The sequence below is a fragment of the Halichoerus grypus genome, chromosome 12 (genome assembly GCF_964656455.1).
Source record: "Halichoerus grypus chromosome 12, mHalGry1.hap1.1, whole genome shotgun sequence".
Taxonomy (NCBI): Eukaryota; Metazoa; Chordata; class Mammalia; order Carnivora; family Phocidae; genus Halichoerus; species Halichoerus grypus.
In genome coordinates, this window is record NC_135723.1 from 53,923,225 (window position 1) to 53,938,300 (window position 15,076).

Sequence of the window (15,076 nt, forward strand, 5' to 3'; positions counted from 1 at the left end):
CGGGCTGGGGCGGGGACGCCGTCTCCCGGGAGACGGGACGCGCAGCTCCTCTCCGGCCAGCGCCTCCGCCCGCAGGTCTCGCACCGCGAGCAAAGCCCTCAAGCCAAGTAGCAGCAGGTGGGGGCGAGGGGCCACGCTGCTTGCAATCGCCGGAGGAGGTGGGCGCCTCTCGCGACGCGTGTGGGAGGGAAGGGGCGTCCTCGCCCACCCCAGGTTGGGCAGGGGCGAGCGCGTGGAGCCGACCGGTCCCGCATCCTGTCGGACCTGCGGGATGGCTGCCCCGGAGGCGCGCCGCTTTCCAGAAGTCCCGGGCCTTCGCCTAACCTCGGTCGCTGGCCTGGAGGTGGCGGGCGTGATGGAGCTGGAGGAGGAAGAGGAGGAAGAGGAGGAGGCGGCGGCGGCCAGAAGAGCGCGGAGTTTCGCCCGAGACGCGCGGGTGCGCTTTCTCGGCGGCCGCCTGGAGCTGATGCTGGGGCTCCCGGCGGAGAAATGGAGCCAGTATTTGGAGAGCGAGGACCACCGGCAGGTGCTGGGGGAGTTCCTGGAGAGCCCTAGCCCCGCCTGCCTTGTGTTCAGAGTCGCCACCGCGGGGCCGCTCGCGGTCTCCCGGGAGGTAAGGGGCGACAGGCAAAGGGACCCGTTCTCGCCGCCTGCCCTGCATAGCGGGGACAGACCAGTCGCGCCTTCTTGGATTCCCGTGGGGCACGCACTCGGGCGCTTTAAAAAACTTTCTTTGGAGCTCTTGCCCTGGAGTCTGCAAAATCCCCCACGTGCGCCCACTCTGCAGTTAAGCAGCTGTAGTTTAGTTTTCTAGAAGGTCGGCTTGTTCGACCGGGATAAAGCAGGAAAAGCTGTGCTTTCTTTAGCTGCCTGGGCCTTTGGTGCAAGGTGGGTTCTCGGTTCCCGATAACTTCCGTTTCAGTCGCTCTTGGGTCAGTCTGGGGGCCTGTCTTTAAAAAATGTTTAGCAGAGTCTGAATAATTTGTTCTGTGCTCATTCTGACTGCTTTGTCACATTTCATCTCGAGTAAAATAGTCCTTAAAGGAGTTCCCCGGGCAGTCTGCGCACACATGGTATTTAGCAAGCATGGTAAATTTTTTTTTTCTTTCCATCTTTTTCCCTTTTTCTTTGCTCTCCTTCCTTCCTTCCCCCTTTTTTTAAAAATTTTTTAAAAAAATTTAGACTGCTCCTCCGCTTGAAGGTTAAGGTATCACAAGTACAGCATTTGTATTCAGTTTTTTTTTTTAAGTGAAAAGTTTGGAACATGATTTACAGTCTTTAGTGTTGTACCGTGCCTCAGTGTAATGTTATACAAGTGTTTTTCATCATCACTAGATGTGGTCACTTTAATAGTTGGGAAATGGAATCCCAGAGAAGAACAGGAGTCTGCCTTAGGATTTTGAGTTTTGAAATTTTTTGTTCTCCTACTTTTGCAGTTATAACTAATTAAAAAAATTTGTTAAACAAGGAAGTAGGACACTTAACTCCAATATTACCCAAGTTAAATGATTATATCTGAAGAAATAACGCAGTAGTTGTGGAAATGGTAGAATATCTTCATTAACCACTTTATCTTGAGAATAGAAATAAAAATTAACCTCCTGTGCCTGGTCTTCATTTCAGTTTGGCTTATTTCCAAACAACAACAACAAAAAGGTTATAAAAAGGATTAAACCTTTCCTGAGATAGAAAACTTCTAAATTCTCCTTGAATTTGTTTTTAATTACTAGATGTTATGGGATGTAATGATCTTGGGTAATTGACATGCCCTTTAAAGGCAATACTTCCACACCAATAATGCCATTAAATTAGCATTATAAAAGAACAAAGAAAACTGTATACATTTTGTAGAAAGGGGGGAAGGGAAGCAGAACTACCTTATTTATAAAGGTAGGCAAGATGCCAGGGTTTTTTCTTTTTCTAGCGATCGAGCTACAAGTTAGATACAGCAAATCCTGTTTGTTAACATGGAAACTATACTGTGAACTTAAACTAATTATCTTGCTCTTGTTTCAGATTCCAAGAGATGCAAAACATAAACTTGTTTATATTGCCAAGAAGATTACCGAAAACATTGGAGTAAATGATTTTTCTCAGACGGTTTTATTTGGAGAGTTAACTGCGTCATCATTTGGACATGTAACTGCTTTCCTAGATGAGGTACTAGTCTTTAATATTTGAATCTTTATGACGCTCGGCATTATTCAGAAAAACTCTGGCTATTAAAAAACTGTAGAAGCCAGTAATCTCTTTAGCCAAGTATATGGAATGTGATAACAGACTGTTCCCGAAGTGAGATGATACTGGTGCTGATATTCAATGGACGGTAATTTGTAGGATCATCCTTCTTCTCTGTTTCTAAATAACAGAAGTAAAAAGCAGCTTGAATAGGCTTTTGTAATTAGCTGTAGTTTTAGATTTCACGTTGATTAGAGACAAACTGACACTTTGGAAATGAGTATTATAAGTTTTTCAGATTTCCCTTAGTTTCTGTGTCACTCAGGTCAGATAATGGGGAAAAGGTAATGGAAACAAAGTTTTTGAAAATGCGTTAAAATTCCTCTTTCCTCTCCCCTTAAATCAGAGAAAAGCTCTCTAAACCCAGGTTACTTAAACTTTTAATGTAGGGTTTTTTAATGTGGGGTTTTTAAAGTGGGATTTAATGTGGGATGCGGGGGGATTTTATTAAAGGCAGGCTGCTCCAGGAGGTCTGGGGTGGGGCCAGTCTTCTTCCTGTCTAACCTCCTACTTCTGGTGTTCGTTCACAGACCAGCTTTGAGAAAAGATGTACCAAATGATCAGGTTCTATAGAACTAGAGCAGTGGTTCTCAAACTTTGCTGAACTTGAGAATCACCTGGGGAACTTTTCTAACCGACCCTTGCCCCCGTCACTCCTAATACCAATTAAATGAGAATGGATTTGGAGCCCGGTGGAAGTTAAAGATCCCCAGGTGATTCTCATGTGTCCCCAATTTCGGGAAACGCTGGATTAGAAATCAGATCTCTGTCATCAGTTCAGTCCTGCCAAGGCCAATGCTTAAGGTAGGAATAATTACCAGCATATTTATTACTAATGATTTGCCATTCTCCCTGTTTCACACCTATTCTGCTTCCTGGGACTATCCAAGGTCTTTCACTCCCAACTTCAGTACCCTACCTTGGTTTCCCTCTCCTCCTCTTGAATTGACTTGGTTTTAGATGATTTCAGGGAAACACTAAGAGAGCTTTCAATCCCCCCAGGCCCTTGGGGCACTTTTTGGTCTGTAGCAGGAGCTCAAGAAATGTTTATTGAGCTGAACCTGATGAAAGGATTTCACGTGAAATGTGAATGGCTTTTGGTCATTTGAACCTAGATTGCCATCCACTGGGGCTTGGAAGGGCAAGGCCGCACTCTTCATTGGAGTTCTTAGACTACCATCAGTGTCTCGCAATAGAAGACACACAGCTCTTTGAAGTTCCTCTGACCTTTCTCTGGATTTGTGTCAGTCCCAGGGTCTGCCTTCCGCTCAGAAGAACGTTAAATGAAAAAGAGTAAGCTGTCAACAAGTACATTTATCGTAGGTATAAACCATACAGAACCTCAGAGTTTAAGTGATTTAGAAGATTTATGTAGTTATGCTTGAGAATCTGAGTATTAGAGAAAAAAAAAAAGTTAAGAGGACACTTATGAAGTCACTTGGGTTTATTTATGAATGAGCCTTAAATTCGGTATGAACAAGGCTGTAAGGCATAGCTATGTATTAGGTTAGAAGCATTTATAAGGAGGGCTCCTGGTGCCTCAGTAGGTTGGGCATCTGACTCTGGATTTCAACTCTGGATTTCAGCTTCGGTTGAGATCTCAGGGTCGTGGGATGGAGCCCCATGTCAGGCTCCGTGCTCAGCGGGGAGTCCGCTTGATATTCTCTCTCTCCCTCTGCCCCTCCCTGTGCATGCTCACTCTCTTTAAAATCTTTTTTAAAAAGGATTTTTACAAGGATTGTCTTTGCTTGGTATCCAGTATAGCTCACAAAACTGGCTGATTGACAGTGGTTTCTGATGATGAGCAAGGTACTCCCAAACTTCTCTCTCTAGCTAAGAGCTCTCTCCCAAATTTCAAACTTGGAGATCCACTTGTTTTCCTGAGATTCATGCTTGTTGGGTAGTAAACGTTGAACTGATCTTCCCCAACCTGCATTACTTGTGGTTACCTCCAGCATAGTGGATGTGAACTCCATCCTTCCAGTTGCCCAAGCCGGAAGACTTGGGAGTCAGCCCTCACTCCTTTCTTTGTGTCACCCTTTGTATCCATTCTGGCAGGAAATCATGTAAGTTCTACCTTCAAAATACCTTCAGAATCATCCTCCATACTCTCCTCCACCGCTGCCACTCTGGGCTGGTTCACCATGGTCTCACGTTAGTCTCATAACCCATCCCTCTGCTTTTGCGTGGTTCCCATCTAGAACCCATGCACAACACAGCTGCTTGAGGGATTCTATTGCAGCAGGAGTCAGAACATGTCACTTCTCTGCTCAGACCCTGCCCTGGGCCCCCTTTCACTCCGAATCAGGCCCAAGTGCTTGTAGTCATTCAGACTTGGCATGTTCTCTGTGGACCAGGGTTCTCGGTGTTACCTAGAAACGTGTTAGGGCTGTAGAATCTCAGGACCTTCTTGAGAGCTCCTGAATCAGGACCATCAGGTAGTTCTTATTTACGGGATGGAAGCCCTAGTCCAGAATCTGTGATCAGACTTCTCCATGACCTTTTTGCTGTTACTTGTCTCAGGTACACTTTTGCCCCGGCTATTTCTTTATCTTCCCCAGAATTCACTCAGCCCCTTCATGTCCTTCACGTCTTTTTGCTCAAATAACTCCTTTTAATAAAGCCACCCTTTGGGAGGGCAGGAACCTTTGCAGGGCTAGAGACTAGCGTTAGCAAATGAGGCACCCACTTCAAGAGCAAAATTTACAGGTAGGCGAGGAGGAAAAAAAAAAAATCAACTCAGTAATCAAGATGAAGTTTTAGTGCAGTATTTAAAAAAACAATGAAAAAATCACTTTAAATAAAAACCGATCACTAACAGTGCCATACTAGATTATATTGGAGCCTGAGGCAAAAGTAAGTAATATCGCTGCTGTCTTTATTTTAAAATGTTGATAATTTGTTCATCATGAATTTTTTTGCATTAATTTTTTTTTTTTTAAAGATTTTATTTATTTATTTGACAGAAACACAGCGAGAGAGGGAACACAAGCAGGGTGAGTGGGAGAGGGAGAAGCAGGCCTCCTGCCGAGCAGGGAGCCTGATGTGGGGCTCGATCCCAGGACCCCGGGATCATGACCTGAGCTGAAGGCAGACGCTTAACGACTGAGCCACCCAGGCGCCCCTGCATTAATTTTGATTTAAAAAATCTCTTAAGGGGCGCCCGTGTGGCTCAGCTGGTTAAGAGTTGACTCTTGGTTTTATCTCAGGTCATAATCTTATGGGTCATAAGATTGAGCCTAGTGTTGATCTCCGTGGTCAAAGGGGAGTGTGCTTGAGATCCTCTCCCTCTGCCCCCCACCCCCCTGCACTCACGTGTGATAATGTGCACTCATTTGCTCTCTCTCTAAGGTAAATCTTAAAAAACAAAACAAAATATTACTCATCTTGATTCCTGAGTTTTTTGGTGCCCTTTGATATTCAGTTCCAGCATGAATGCCTCACTTGCCTTACCCTAGTCCCTGCTCTGAATCTTTGTTCTGCTCCCTGTTGTGGCCCAAACCACTTAAGACCTTGCCTGACATGTGGTAGGAGCTCAGTACTTGTTGAATGAATGAAAATCAGTTAAGGGCTAATTGACACCCTGTTCTCAGACAGAACACTGAGGCTTCAAGGTATTTCTTTAGAGAAGAAGCATTTGGTATATCATCTCTAATATTTCCGTTTGAATCTTTTTGGACATGTGAAAAGGACACTTGGAAATTTCATGCTAATCTCAGTTATTAATCCATATTTATTGAAGACCTGCTTGGTGCTGGTGACTGGACAGACATGGCAATTACGGATGTAGTTTGTGCCCTCAGAAAGTATGCGTCTGTTCAGGGAGGCCGATTGCTGAGTCTGCGGTGGGAGGTCACAGTAGTCATGCTGTGGGAGCCTAGGGGCGCTCCTCACACCTAGAAGGCTGGCAGGGGTGGGGGGGACTTTGGAATAGGATGATCATAGGTCTCCCTTTGCCTGGGGCGCTTTTGGTTTCTACCTGTTACAGATCAGTTAATGTCTGCTAATAGTTTTTAGTGTCTCCGTTTTTACTCTCAAAAGCAGCCACAGTTGTATGGTAAATTACTTGGTCCCCACAGTGTTGAAGGACAAGGAGGAGAGAGCTAGATGGAGGAGGAGGAGGAGGAAGGGCATTCTGAGCAGAGGGAGAAACAATGTGAAGGCACAGAGGTGAGGAAATGAAGGTTCATTTTTTAAAAAGGAATAAATTAAAGTAGCTGGATTGGGGAACCAGAGCTGGAAGGTGGTCAGAAACAAGGCCGGAGAGGCTGATTAGAAAAAACAAACGAATAAACAGACAAAACAGCCATGTATTTCAGATGGTTGCTAGCAAAGGCGGTAGCCAAGCCCAAATTCATGTGTTGGTTGGAAGATGGTTGTGGTAATGCACATTCTAGGAAAGTTTTTATCAGAGCAGGCTTAATTAGGAAGTTGTAGAGTCAAATGGAATGTCAGTGGTCCCTCATGACTTGCATTCCAAGCTAATCAACTTGTAACTTTCTGATTTGTACATTAACGAGAAACACACACTACATACAAGGACTGGTGGATTGGTGATTCTGTTGAATGAAGGAGAGACTGATACAGTGATTGCTTTGAAAGGTACTGAGGGAGTTTTCCAGTGTTTGGCTGCTTTTTTTTTTTTTCTTAAGATTTTATTTATTTGATAGAGAGAGACACAGCGAGAGAGGGAACACAAGCAGGGGGAGTGGGAGAGGGAGAAGCAGGCCTCCCGCCGAGCAGGGAGCCTGATTCGGGGCTCGATCCCAGGACCCTGGGATCATGACCTGAGCCGAAGGCAGATGCTTAACGACTGAGCCACCCCGGTGCCCCCCAGTGTTTGGCTTCTTAAATGGGGATAGAATAAGGAAGGGATGGACCAAGTGTTTGAATTGAAGGTGGGGAAGGTCATTTGTGCCTTCATATTTACTTTTTTCTCATTTAAATGATACTCTCACTTATATTCAATGTTGAACAGTTTTTGGAGTTTGACTCCGCTCCACAGAGTAATGGGAATTGACGCTGATGTGCTTGGGGCCTCCCAAACTTCTCTCTCCAGCCTGGATCTCTCTTCTAAATTCCAAGCTCAGATGTCCACCTTCTTTGTGGACATGGCCACTTAGTGTGTAATGTCTCAAACCTAACCTATCCAAAGTTGAACTCCCAATTTTCTCTACATTATAATGTGTTCCCATACAGTATGGTTTGTAGCTGTATTGTATTTAGCCAAACTGTTTAAAATGTTATATAGCTATTTCTTTATTATAGTGACCGTAATCCTTAAAGAAACAGTAGTTGTGAATTATCATTATTACTCATTTGGCTTATCGAGCCCATATGGAAGTCTGATTTGGTTTTTGTAATGTCTAGGTCCCATCCTTGGGCATTACAATTTAAGAAGTCTGGGAGAGGCCCTGGCTCCTACCATTTTGAAAGTATTGACCAGGTATTAGTCTCTACTTAAGAACCATTGTAAAAAGAAAATCCCCAGTTTAAAGAAGGATTAAAGAGGTGGGCACCTGGGTGGCTCCGTCAGTTGGGCTTTTGACTCTGGATTTCAGCTCATGAGGTGGTGTCCGGGTTGTGGGATGGAGCCCTTACTTGGGCTCTGCAGTTGGTTTGGAATCTGCTTGTCACTCTCCCTCTGCTCCTCCCTCCACTCATGTTCTCTCTCTTTCTCAAATGAATAAAATAAAATCTTAAAAAAAGATCAAAGAAGGTAAGTAGAGAAAACCATAGCCAAGGCCCCATAGTTCTTTAATTTGTAGTTATACATTGTACATCAATTGAATATGTAAACATTCAAATTATTTTAGTTCTCAGAAAAAGTTTGGAATTTTTCCTCTAAACCACAAAAAGTAGGCAAAAAAACTTCCCAACGGAAACAAAACAAAACCCCCAACTAATTGAATTACTTTGTATATAGTTTAACAAATTGTTCTGTAATTAAATAGCACATCCCAGGTCTATTTGTTTTAAATGAGGTTTGCAGTGATGCTCTAGCTCTTTGACTAATCACTCTGCAAAGCACATGGCTCAGAATTTCACAGTTTTATCTACAGAGTGTGACAGAAATACTTTAAAAGAAGTTGGCTTCGTCATAGAATCATAAATGGAGTGAAAGTTTGAAACCGTACCCAGTGAATTAGCTATGCCGAATAACCAGATTTTTCCTCACGCCTGATGTTCAGAAATAGTTTTTGAGATCTGGGATTTAGTCGAGAAGGAAGTTTTCCAGTGGGTCAGTGCATGTTCCAAGCCCAACAAACTTTAACTCTTCAGTGTAGTTTCCAAAGTTCTTCGTGAACTACCCTCCCTTTCCCAAAGCTAATTCCGGGCAGACCAGACTGGCAGTTTTCCAGAAGCCTTCTACTTCTAGAGCCCTGAATGATTTTTATGTATCAGTGTGTTTATCTTGTGTCTCCACTTGGCATCCTGAATATGCCTCGAATGATGGCCGTTCTTAGAGCAAAGGACCTAACCCACTGAGCTCATCGCAGGCAGAGACTATTTCTTACTCTGCTGTTTTCCTAGCTTGACACGTAGTGGGCGCTATGCAGGAAAATGTAATAATAAAATTTGGAGAGATTTGTTTCACCACCGTCAGAAAACAAAAGTGATTGTATTGTCAAAATAGACTTTGAAAAGGCGGAGTAATTATAGTCTGAGCATTTTAGCTAATGGCAATTTTATGGAAAAATGCCGGTACACCTGGCGGATTATCAGAAAAATGAAAAGTGTTGAGAATTAGGAGATACTAGAAAGTGGTGGGAAAGCAAGAAGAGGCTAATAACTTCATTCACTCAACAAATTCTTAACATATGCTGGGCCCTGGGAATACAAAAATAATTGTTGAAGGCTTTCACATACATGATGCTCCCAATTTAATGGTAGAGGGAGTTCCAAAAAAGGGCCATATGATTAATAAACATGTTTTTGACTGTGAAACTTGAATCCACTGGTATGCCACTCAGGGCTTGAGAAGATTAATTTACTTTTGCTTCGATGTGATTCAAAAAGATTTTTTTCATTTATGTACCTGCCATTGTGCTCAGTTTGCATGAAGAAAGCCGTTTGCTTACCTGACATGGTTGTGCTTAGTTTATGCGTGTTTGAGTCATTGGGAACCTCCTCGAATGCTTGATGAATGGGTAAATGAATGAACAAGCCGCATTGTATTTCCACTTTGAAAGGTTTTGTCTAATTGACGAAGTCTAAATGGGATACTGATTTTTGTCCTCTCTTTGTAAATTTGATATCCTAGGAAAATATTTAAGAAATTGAGTGGTTTTTGTGGCCGATTTTGTGTGACAAGAAAATCTTTGAAGGAGTACATTGTCTGTAAATTAACTTCTTTTGAAAATGTTTCTCTTTCTGTAGATTTTAGTGCCAATTCTTTCTAATAGGAACAACCATAAATCCTGGTCCTGTTTCATTTCACAAGACATGGAATGCCACTTAGAAGTCATGAAAAGTAAAATGCATGTCTTTCGGGGCAAAATGTTGAGAAGAACTCTTCTACCAATTCCCACGATAGCAGGGAAAATGGACCCGGATCGGAAATACTCTGAGACCAAGTATGTAATGCTATGGTTTATATAGGATATTAAAATGGAAAGCCCACATACCCAATTAGTATCATATCCCCAGAAAACTATTAGTAAGATAGAGAATTATTAGAACTATATTATTTTTTAAAAAGTTGTGCAGAGCACCTATATATTATTTCCTTACAAAGTATCCTTCTTATAAGCAGACTGCCCAAAAAGCAAGCTGTAACAATTGCCATGATGTCAACAAAATTATTTTGGCAATAATGGTTTGAGGATATGATCATTTGTTTTATAATGTCTATGCTACAACTGAAATTGAGGCTATAAAAATAAAGGATCTGATTTTGAAATATTTATATTTGGAAAACTAGTTCATGGAAAAAATACTGCTTCCCTTCCAAGTCCTATCTTCCTTTGGATGAGGTAATTGGTTTTTGAATTATTTTATTGATCATTTCAGTGTTTGTACGCTAGAGGTAAATGAAAGGACACTACTCCATGCGATTGAGTCTGTGGTTATTAAATGGTCACATCAAATCCAAGAGATTGTAGAGAAAGATTCAGGGCAGCCTTTGCTGAATGGTCTTCACTCGAATCCTCAAACTGAACTGGATTTCTGGATGATGAGGAGAGAGAATCTATCATGCGTTTATGACCAAGTAAGTAGATAGCCTTACAAATTGCTTGTAAGCTAAATTAGCAAAGTCAGTTGTAGAATTTGGCTTCTGGAGCAACGATTTCTAATCACTTGAAAGGTTCAACATACTGTCTTTGGTGACTTAATAGTTTGTTCTCATTCCAAAATTCTATATGGTGTGCACTTTAAAAATGAATGGGGATTGGGTGCCTGGGTGGCTCAGTCAGTTAAGCGTCTGCCTTCGGCTCAGGTCATGATCACAGGGTCCTGGGATCGAGTCCCGTATCAGGCTCCCTGCTCAGCGGGGAGCCTGCTTCTTCCTCTGCCTCTCTCTCTCTCTGTCTCTTATGAATAAATAAATAAAATCTTTAAAAAAAAAAAAGATTCTCTCTAAAAAAAAAAAAATGAATGGGGATTGGGGCACCTGGGTGGCTCAGTCGATTAAGCCTCTGACTCTTGATTTCTGCTCAGGTCATGACCTTCAGGGGCGTGAGATGGAGCCCAGCATCAGGCTCGGAGCTGGGCATGGAGCCTGCTGGGGATTCTCTCTCTCCTCTCCCTCGGCCCCTTACCCCCAACTTGTGCGTGCTCTCTCTCTCTTTTTCAAAAAAAAAAAAAAAAAAAAGTAAAAATGGGGATTAAAAGTAATTTTGCCTTTTTGAGAATATTTTGACAGCATTTGATAATTGGAAACACTGTGGCATAGAGTGGTTCCCCAGGGAGATGTTGAAGATGGTAAAATTTAATTTAGTTGATTGAATTGATTTAGGAAGGAGTAGAGTCTTGCTTGGTGGAGAGATACAGCTTTGGAAGAGCTAACTTTGCTTCCCCTTGTGTTTGCCTTACATATTACTTGATTTAATGTTCTGAAAATTAAGACATTCATTTGCATGTTCACATGTCTCTCAGATTTTCTGAAACATAGCAAGAAATTTTATGTGGAAAATTTAACATTTTACACATGAAGTGTAAATTGACACACTTTTTGAAAACTCAAGAGCTATAAATGTAAAATAAAATTCAAGCTTAAGGAAGAAATGCTGTTAAAAAAATTTCAACCTGAAACCAGATAAGTCTTTGTGTATGAAATGCTGTGTGTATTGTGCATGAGTGGAATAGAACTGAAGTATTTTATTACCGAATGCATCTATTTAGTCATTAATCCAGCTTCTACTACACTTTCTTTTTCAATTTAGCTTCGAGCTCCTATTGTCCTCAACATGGTTAGGATCCTGAAAATTAAACAAAGCAGCTATTTTCCAACTTTGAAGGACATTTTCACGGCTGTGAAAAATGGTAAGATTCTTGGTTTTTTTTCGCCTGGTGTTGGTGTCCTGCCTGATCTGACCCCTGCCTGCCCGCCCAGGCTCTTCTACCCTTCTGCCGTTAACATGTTCATGAAGTGATGGCCCTTGACTCTTTTAAGGATAAATTCATCTTCATCAGTACTTCATTCTCCAGTTATATTGAACTATTTCTAGAATAGATTGTGGGGACGTGGCAAATGGGCTCCAGATGGAAGTTCTAATGGGAATGTGTGTGTGTGTGTGTAGGGGCAAGACCTTTGCAGGGAGTGAGTGGAAGCCCAACATAGGGGTTTCCTAGTCAACAGTGTGGCTACATTTAATCCCATAGCTCTCTGGTAGAGTCTCTCGTGCTTGGCATCCACCGCTTACTTAGCTTAAAAGAGCTCAAAGTCTTCATCGAAGTTTTGGTGAGGATTAAACATAGAGGAGGTTTGTTTGCTGAATTTTGAACAAGTGCATGCATACGGTTAAAAACCAGAATTTCCAGTGAAAAGTCTCCTTGTCTCCTCACTGTCCAGTGTCAGCTCCACACATAGGTGACAGCCCTCTTGTTTCTTGGTTTCTCCTCATGTTTCTTGAGGCATATTTAAGCAAAAAGGCATACATATGAGACTGAAGTTTTAAATGTTGAAAATGTAAGCTATTTGGGGGCATAGCTTTTTTGGTTTCTAACAGAAAATGAGTTCTTAATTTCTTTCTAATATAACTATGTAAGGTTAGGAAATACTTAAAATACACTTCATTGTTATCTCTTCAGGGTTTTCCCCAGGAGCTCTGTTGGGAAAGGGATCATGAGGGGGAATATTTGGGTTTGAAGGTCTGTCAGATCAGGATTCCTGTCCCAGATCCACTTAGTACATCCTAAATTTGCTGAGCCTCTGGTTTTCATTGGCCAGACTGGCATATTAACACCTTCCTTGCAGAATTATTCTGAGGATTAGAGTAATATTTCAAAACATTGTCATTTTTTTTTCAATCTTGTCAGTGTTTATCACCATTGACATTTTGGGCAGGATGATTGTTGTAGGGAGCTGCTCCGTGCATTGCTGGATGTTGAGCAGCGTCCCGGGCTCCCACCCACTCCCCCTGTTGCAGTTGTGACCATCAAAAATGTCACCAGACCTTGCCAGATGACCCCTGGGGGCAAAACCTTTCCTGGCTGAGAACCATTGGATTGAAGATAAAATATACAGGGTACATAGTACTAGGCACACAGTGAGCGTGTCCTCAGTAAGTAGAAGCTGCTTGAATTTTTTATGTGTTAGTATAAGATGAACGTTTTCTGTGGGTAAAGCTTCTGCAGGAACAAATCCCAGGGGTACTCAGGGCCTGAGGAGCACATGGACTTCGAGATTCAGACATAAGCACTTTCAGTAGAACAAGTGGCCCAAAGCCATTGTCAGTTAGAGGTGGAAGGCCCCTCTCAAGGGTGTCCTTGAGGACTTGTGAAATCACCACATGTGCTTATCGTATTTTAAAGGCACTTAGCAGATGTGATTATTTAATTTTGAAATAAACATGATTAAAAACACACTAATTTGAAAACAGGAATACAACCAGGGAAGAAAATACTTCCTGGATGCTCTCTCTCTTCCGAGGTCTTTATTGTTTAGGTGGACAGATAAATGGGTTATATGTTAAGTGGAGTAATAGGAGTGGGTGCATTCCTGACTCTGACAGCCAAAAAAAAGTTGGCAGGTTTGTTTGTGTTGCTTTGTTTTTTTTTCCCCTCCTCTGGACAGGAGTCTTTTGGCATAACACCAGAAAATAAGAATTTACTTCATTCCCTACCTTCATAAGTAAATCCTGTTTTCAGTTAATCATAGGTATTTGCAGTCTCAGGAACAAAATGCAGTTTGATTTAGGGTACATTAAAATGACTTTTTTTTTTTTTTTTTGAGGGAGCAGGTTGAGGGGTGGAGGGGAGGGGAAGAGGGAGAGAGAGAATCTCAAGCAGGCTCGATGCCCAGCCCAGAGCCTGATGTGGGGCTCGATCTCACAAGCCTGAGATCATGACCTGAGCCGAAATAGAGTCAGGTGCTTATTAACCAACTGAGCCACCCAGGCGCCCCAATTTTTTTAAGTAAGCTCTGCACCCAGTGTAGGGTTTGAACTCACCATCCTGAGATTGAGTTGCATGCTCTACTGACTGAGCCAGGAGTCCCTAAAATGACTAATTTTAATGAAGAGAAAATTTGGATTACATTAAGCAGTAATAATATTTTTCTTCATATATATATATAGGGCAATGAGTACACGGATTTTTTTTGGGAGATATTCCTTATTCACCCTGCTTAATGATTTTTTTAAATTTATTTTTAAAGATTTTATTTATCTGACAGACACAGCGAGAGAGGGAACACAAGCAGGGGGAGTGGGAGAGGGAGAAGCAGGCTCCCGGCTGAGCAGGGAGCCCAATGCGGGGCTCAATCCCAGGAACCTGGGATCATGACCTGAGCCGAAGGCAGACGCTTAATGACTGAGCCACCCAGGTGGCTGCTTGAGATTCTCCCTCTCCACTGCTCCTCTCCCACTCCACCACCCCCCCAAATCACCCTGCATAATGATTTTTAATATGGAGATAAAATTCATTTCACATAAAGATAACTATTTTGAATTGTGGAGTTGAATGACATTTATTACATTCACAATGTCTTACAACCTTTATCTCTAGTTCCAAAACATTTTTTATCACCTGTACTTAACAATTTTAGTAGTTGTATTTTGTTTTTGTTTTTTTTTTAAGATTTTATTTATTTATTTGACAGAGAGAGAGAGAGAGTGAGAGCAGGAACACAAGCAGGGGGAGAGGGAGAAGCAGGCTTCCCGCTGAGCAGGGAGCCTGATGTGGGACTCGATCCCAGGACCCTGGGATCATGACCTGAGCTGAAGGCAGACGCTTAACGACTGAGCCACCCAGGCGCCCCAGTAGTTGTATTTTGAATAATCTAGAATTCCACAGTCATTGCCTGAGTTACTCTCATAGGACACTGGGATGAGACGCTAAAATTGTGCTGGTACCAAGTACCTAAGAGGAATTAACATTCTAGGGATGAGCTTGTAACCCCAACCATAAAGTCACAACCACTTTGCAGACCTGTTTTATTCCTGCGGTTTCATGGAGTTGAGTAAAGTTCCTTAGATCTTAAAGATATGTTTTCCCACTGAGTCTTGCGTCATGATTTACTTGGGCTGTGTAGGTAACTACACCAGGGCTCTCTTGAATGGCTGCTCCACACGGACTGTGTATAAAGCCTTCCAAACCCATAGTAGCTCAGTTGTGGGATAAGCCACATAAAAAGAAAGATGACTGCATAAGTATAGCCATGTTCTTTTGCATT

At 42.4% G+C, this 15,076-nt stretch overlaps 1 protein-coding gene across 1 annotated transcript in view; it reads left to right on the top strand.

Annotated features, from left to right (window-relative positions):
- Positions 1-271: 271 nt before the first annotated feature.
- DNAH11 (dynein axonemal heavy chain 11) overlaps positions 272-15,076 on the top strand; it is a 321,947-nt gene continuing 307,142 nt past the window's right edge. The window contains exons 1-5 of the mRNA XM_078059358.1: positions 272-613; positions 2,017-2,160; positions 9,619-9,819; positions 10,268-10,450; positions 11,625-11,724. Of these exons, the coding sequence (XP_077915484.1) occupies positions 272-613; positions 2,017-2,160; positions 9,619-9,819; positions 10,268-10,450; positions 11,625-11,724 (970 nt within the window). The remainder of the gene's footprint in view (positions 614-2,016; positions 2,161-9,618; positions 9,820-10,267; positions 10,451-11,624; positions 11,725-15,076) is intronic.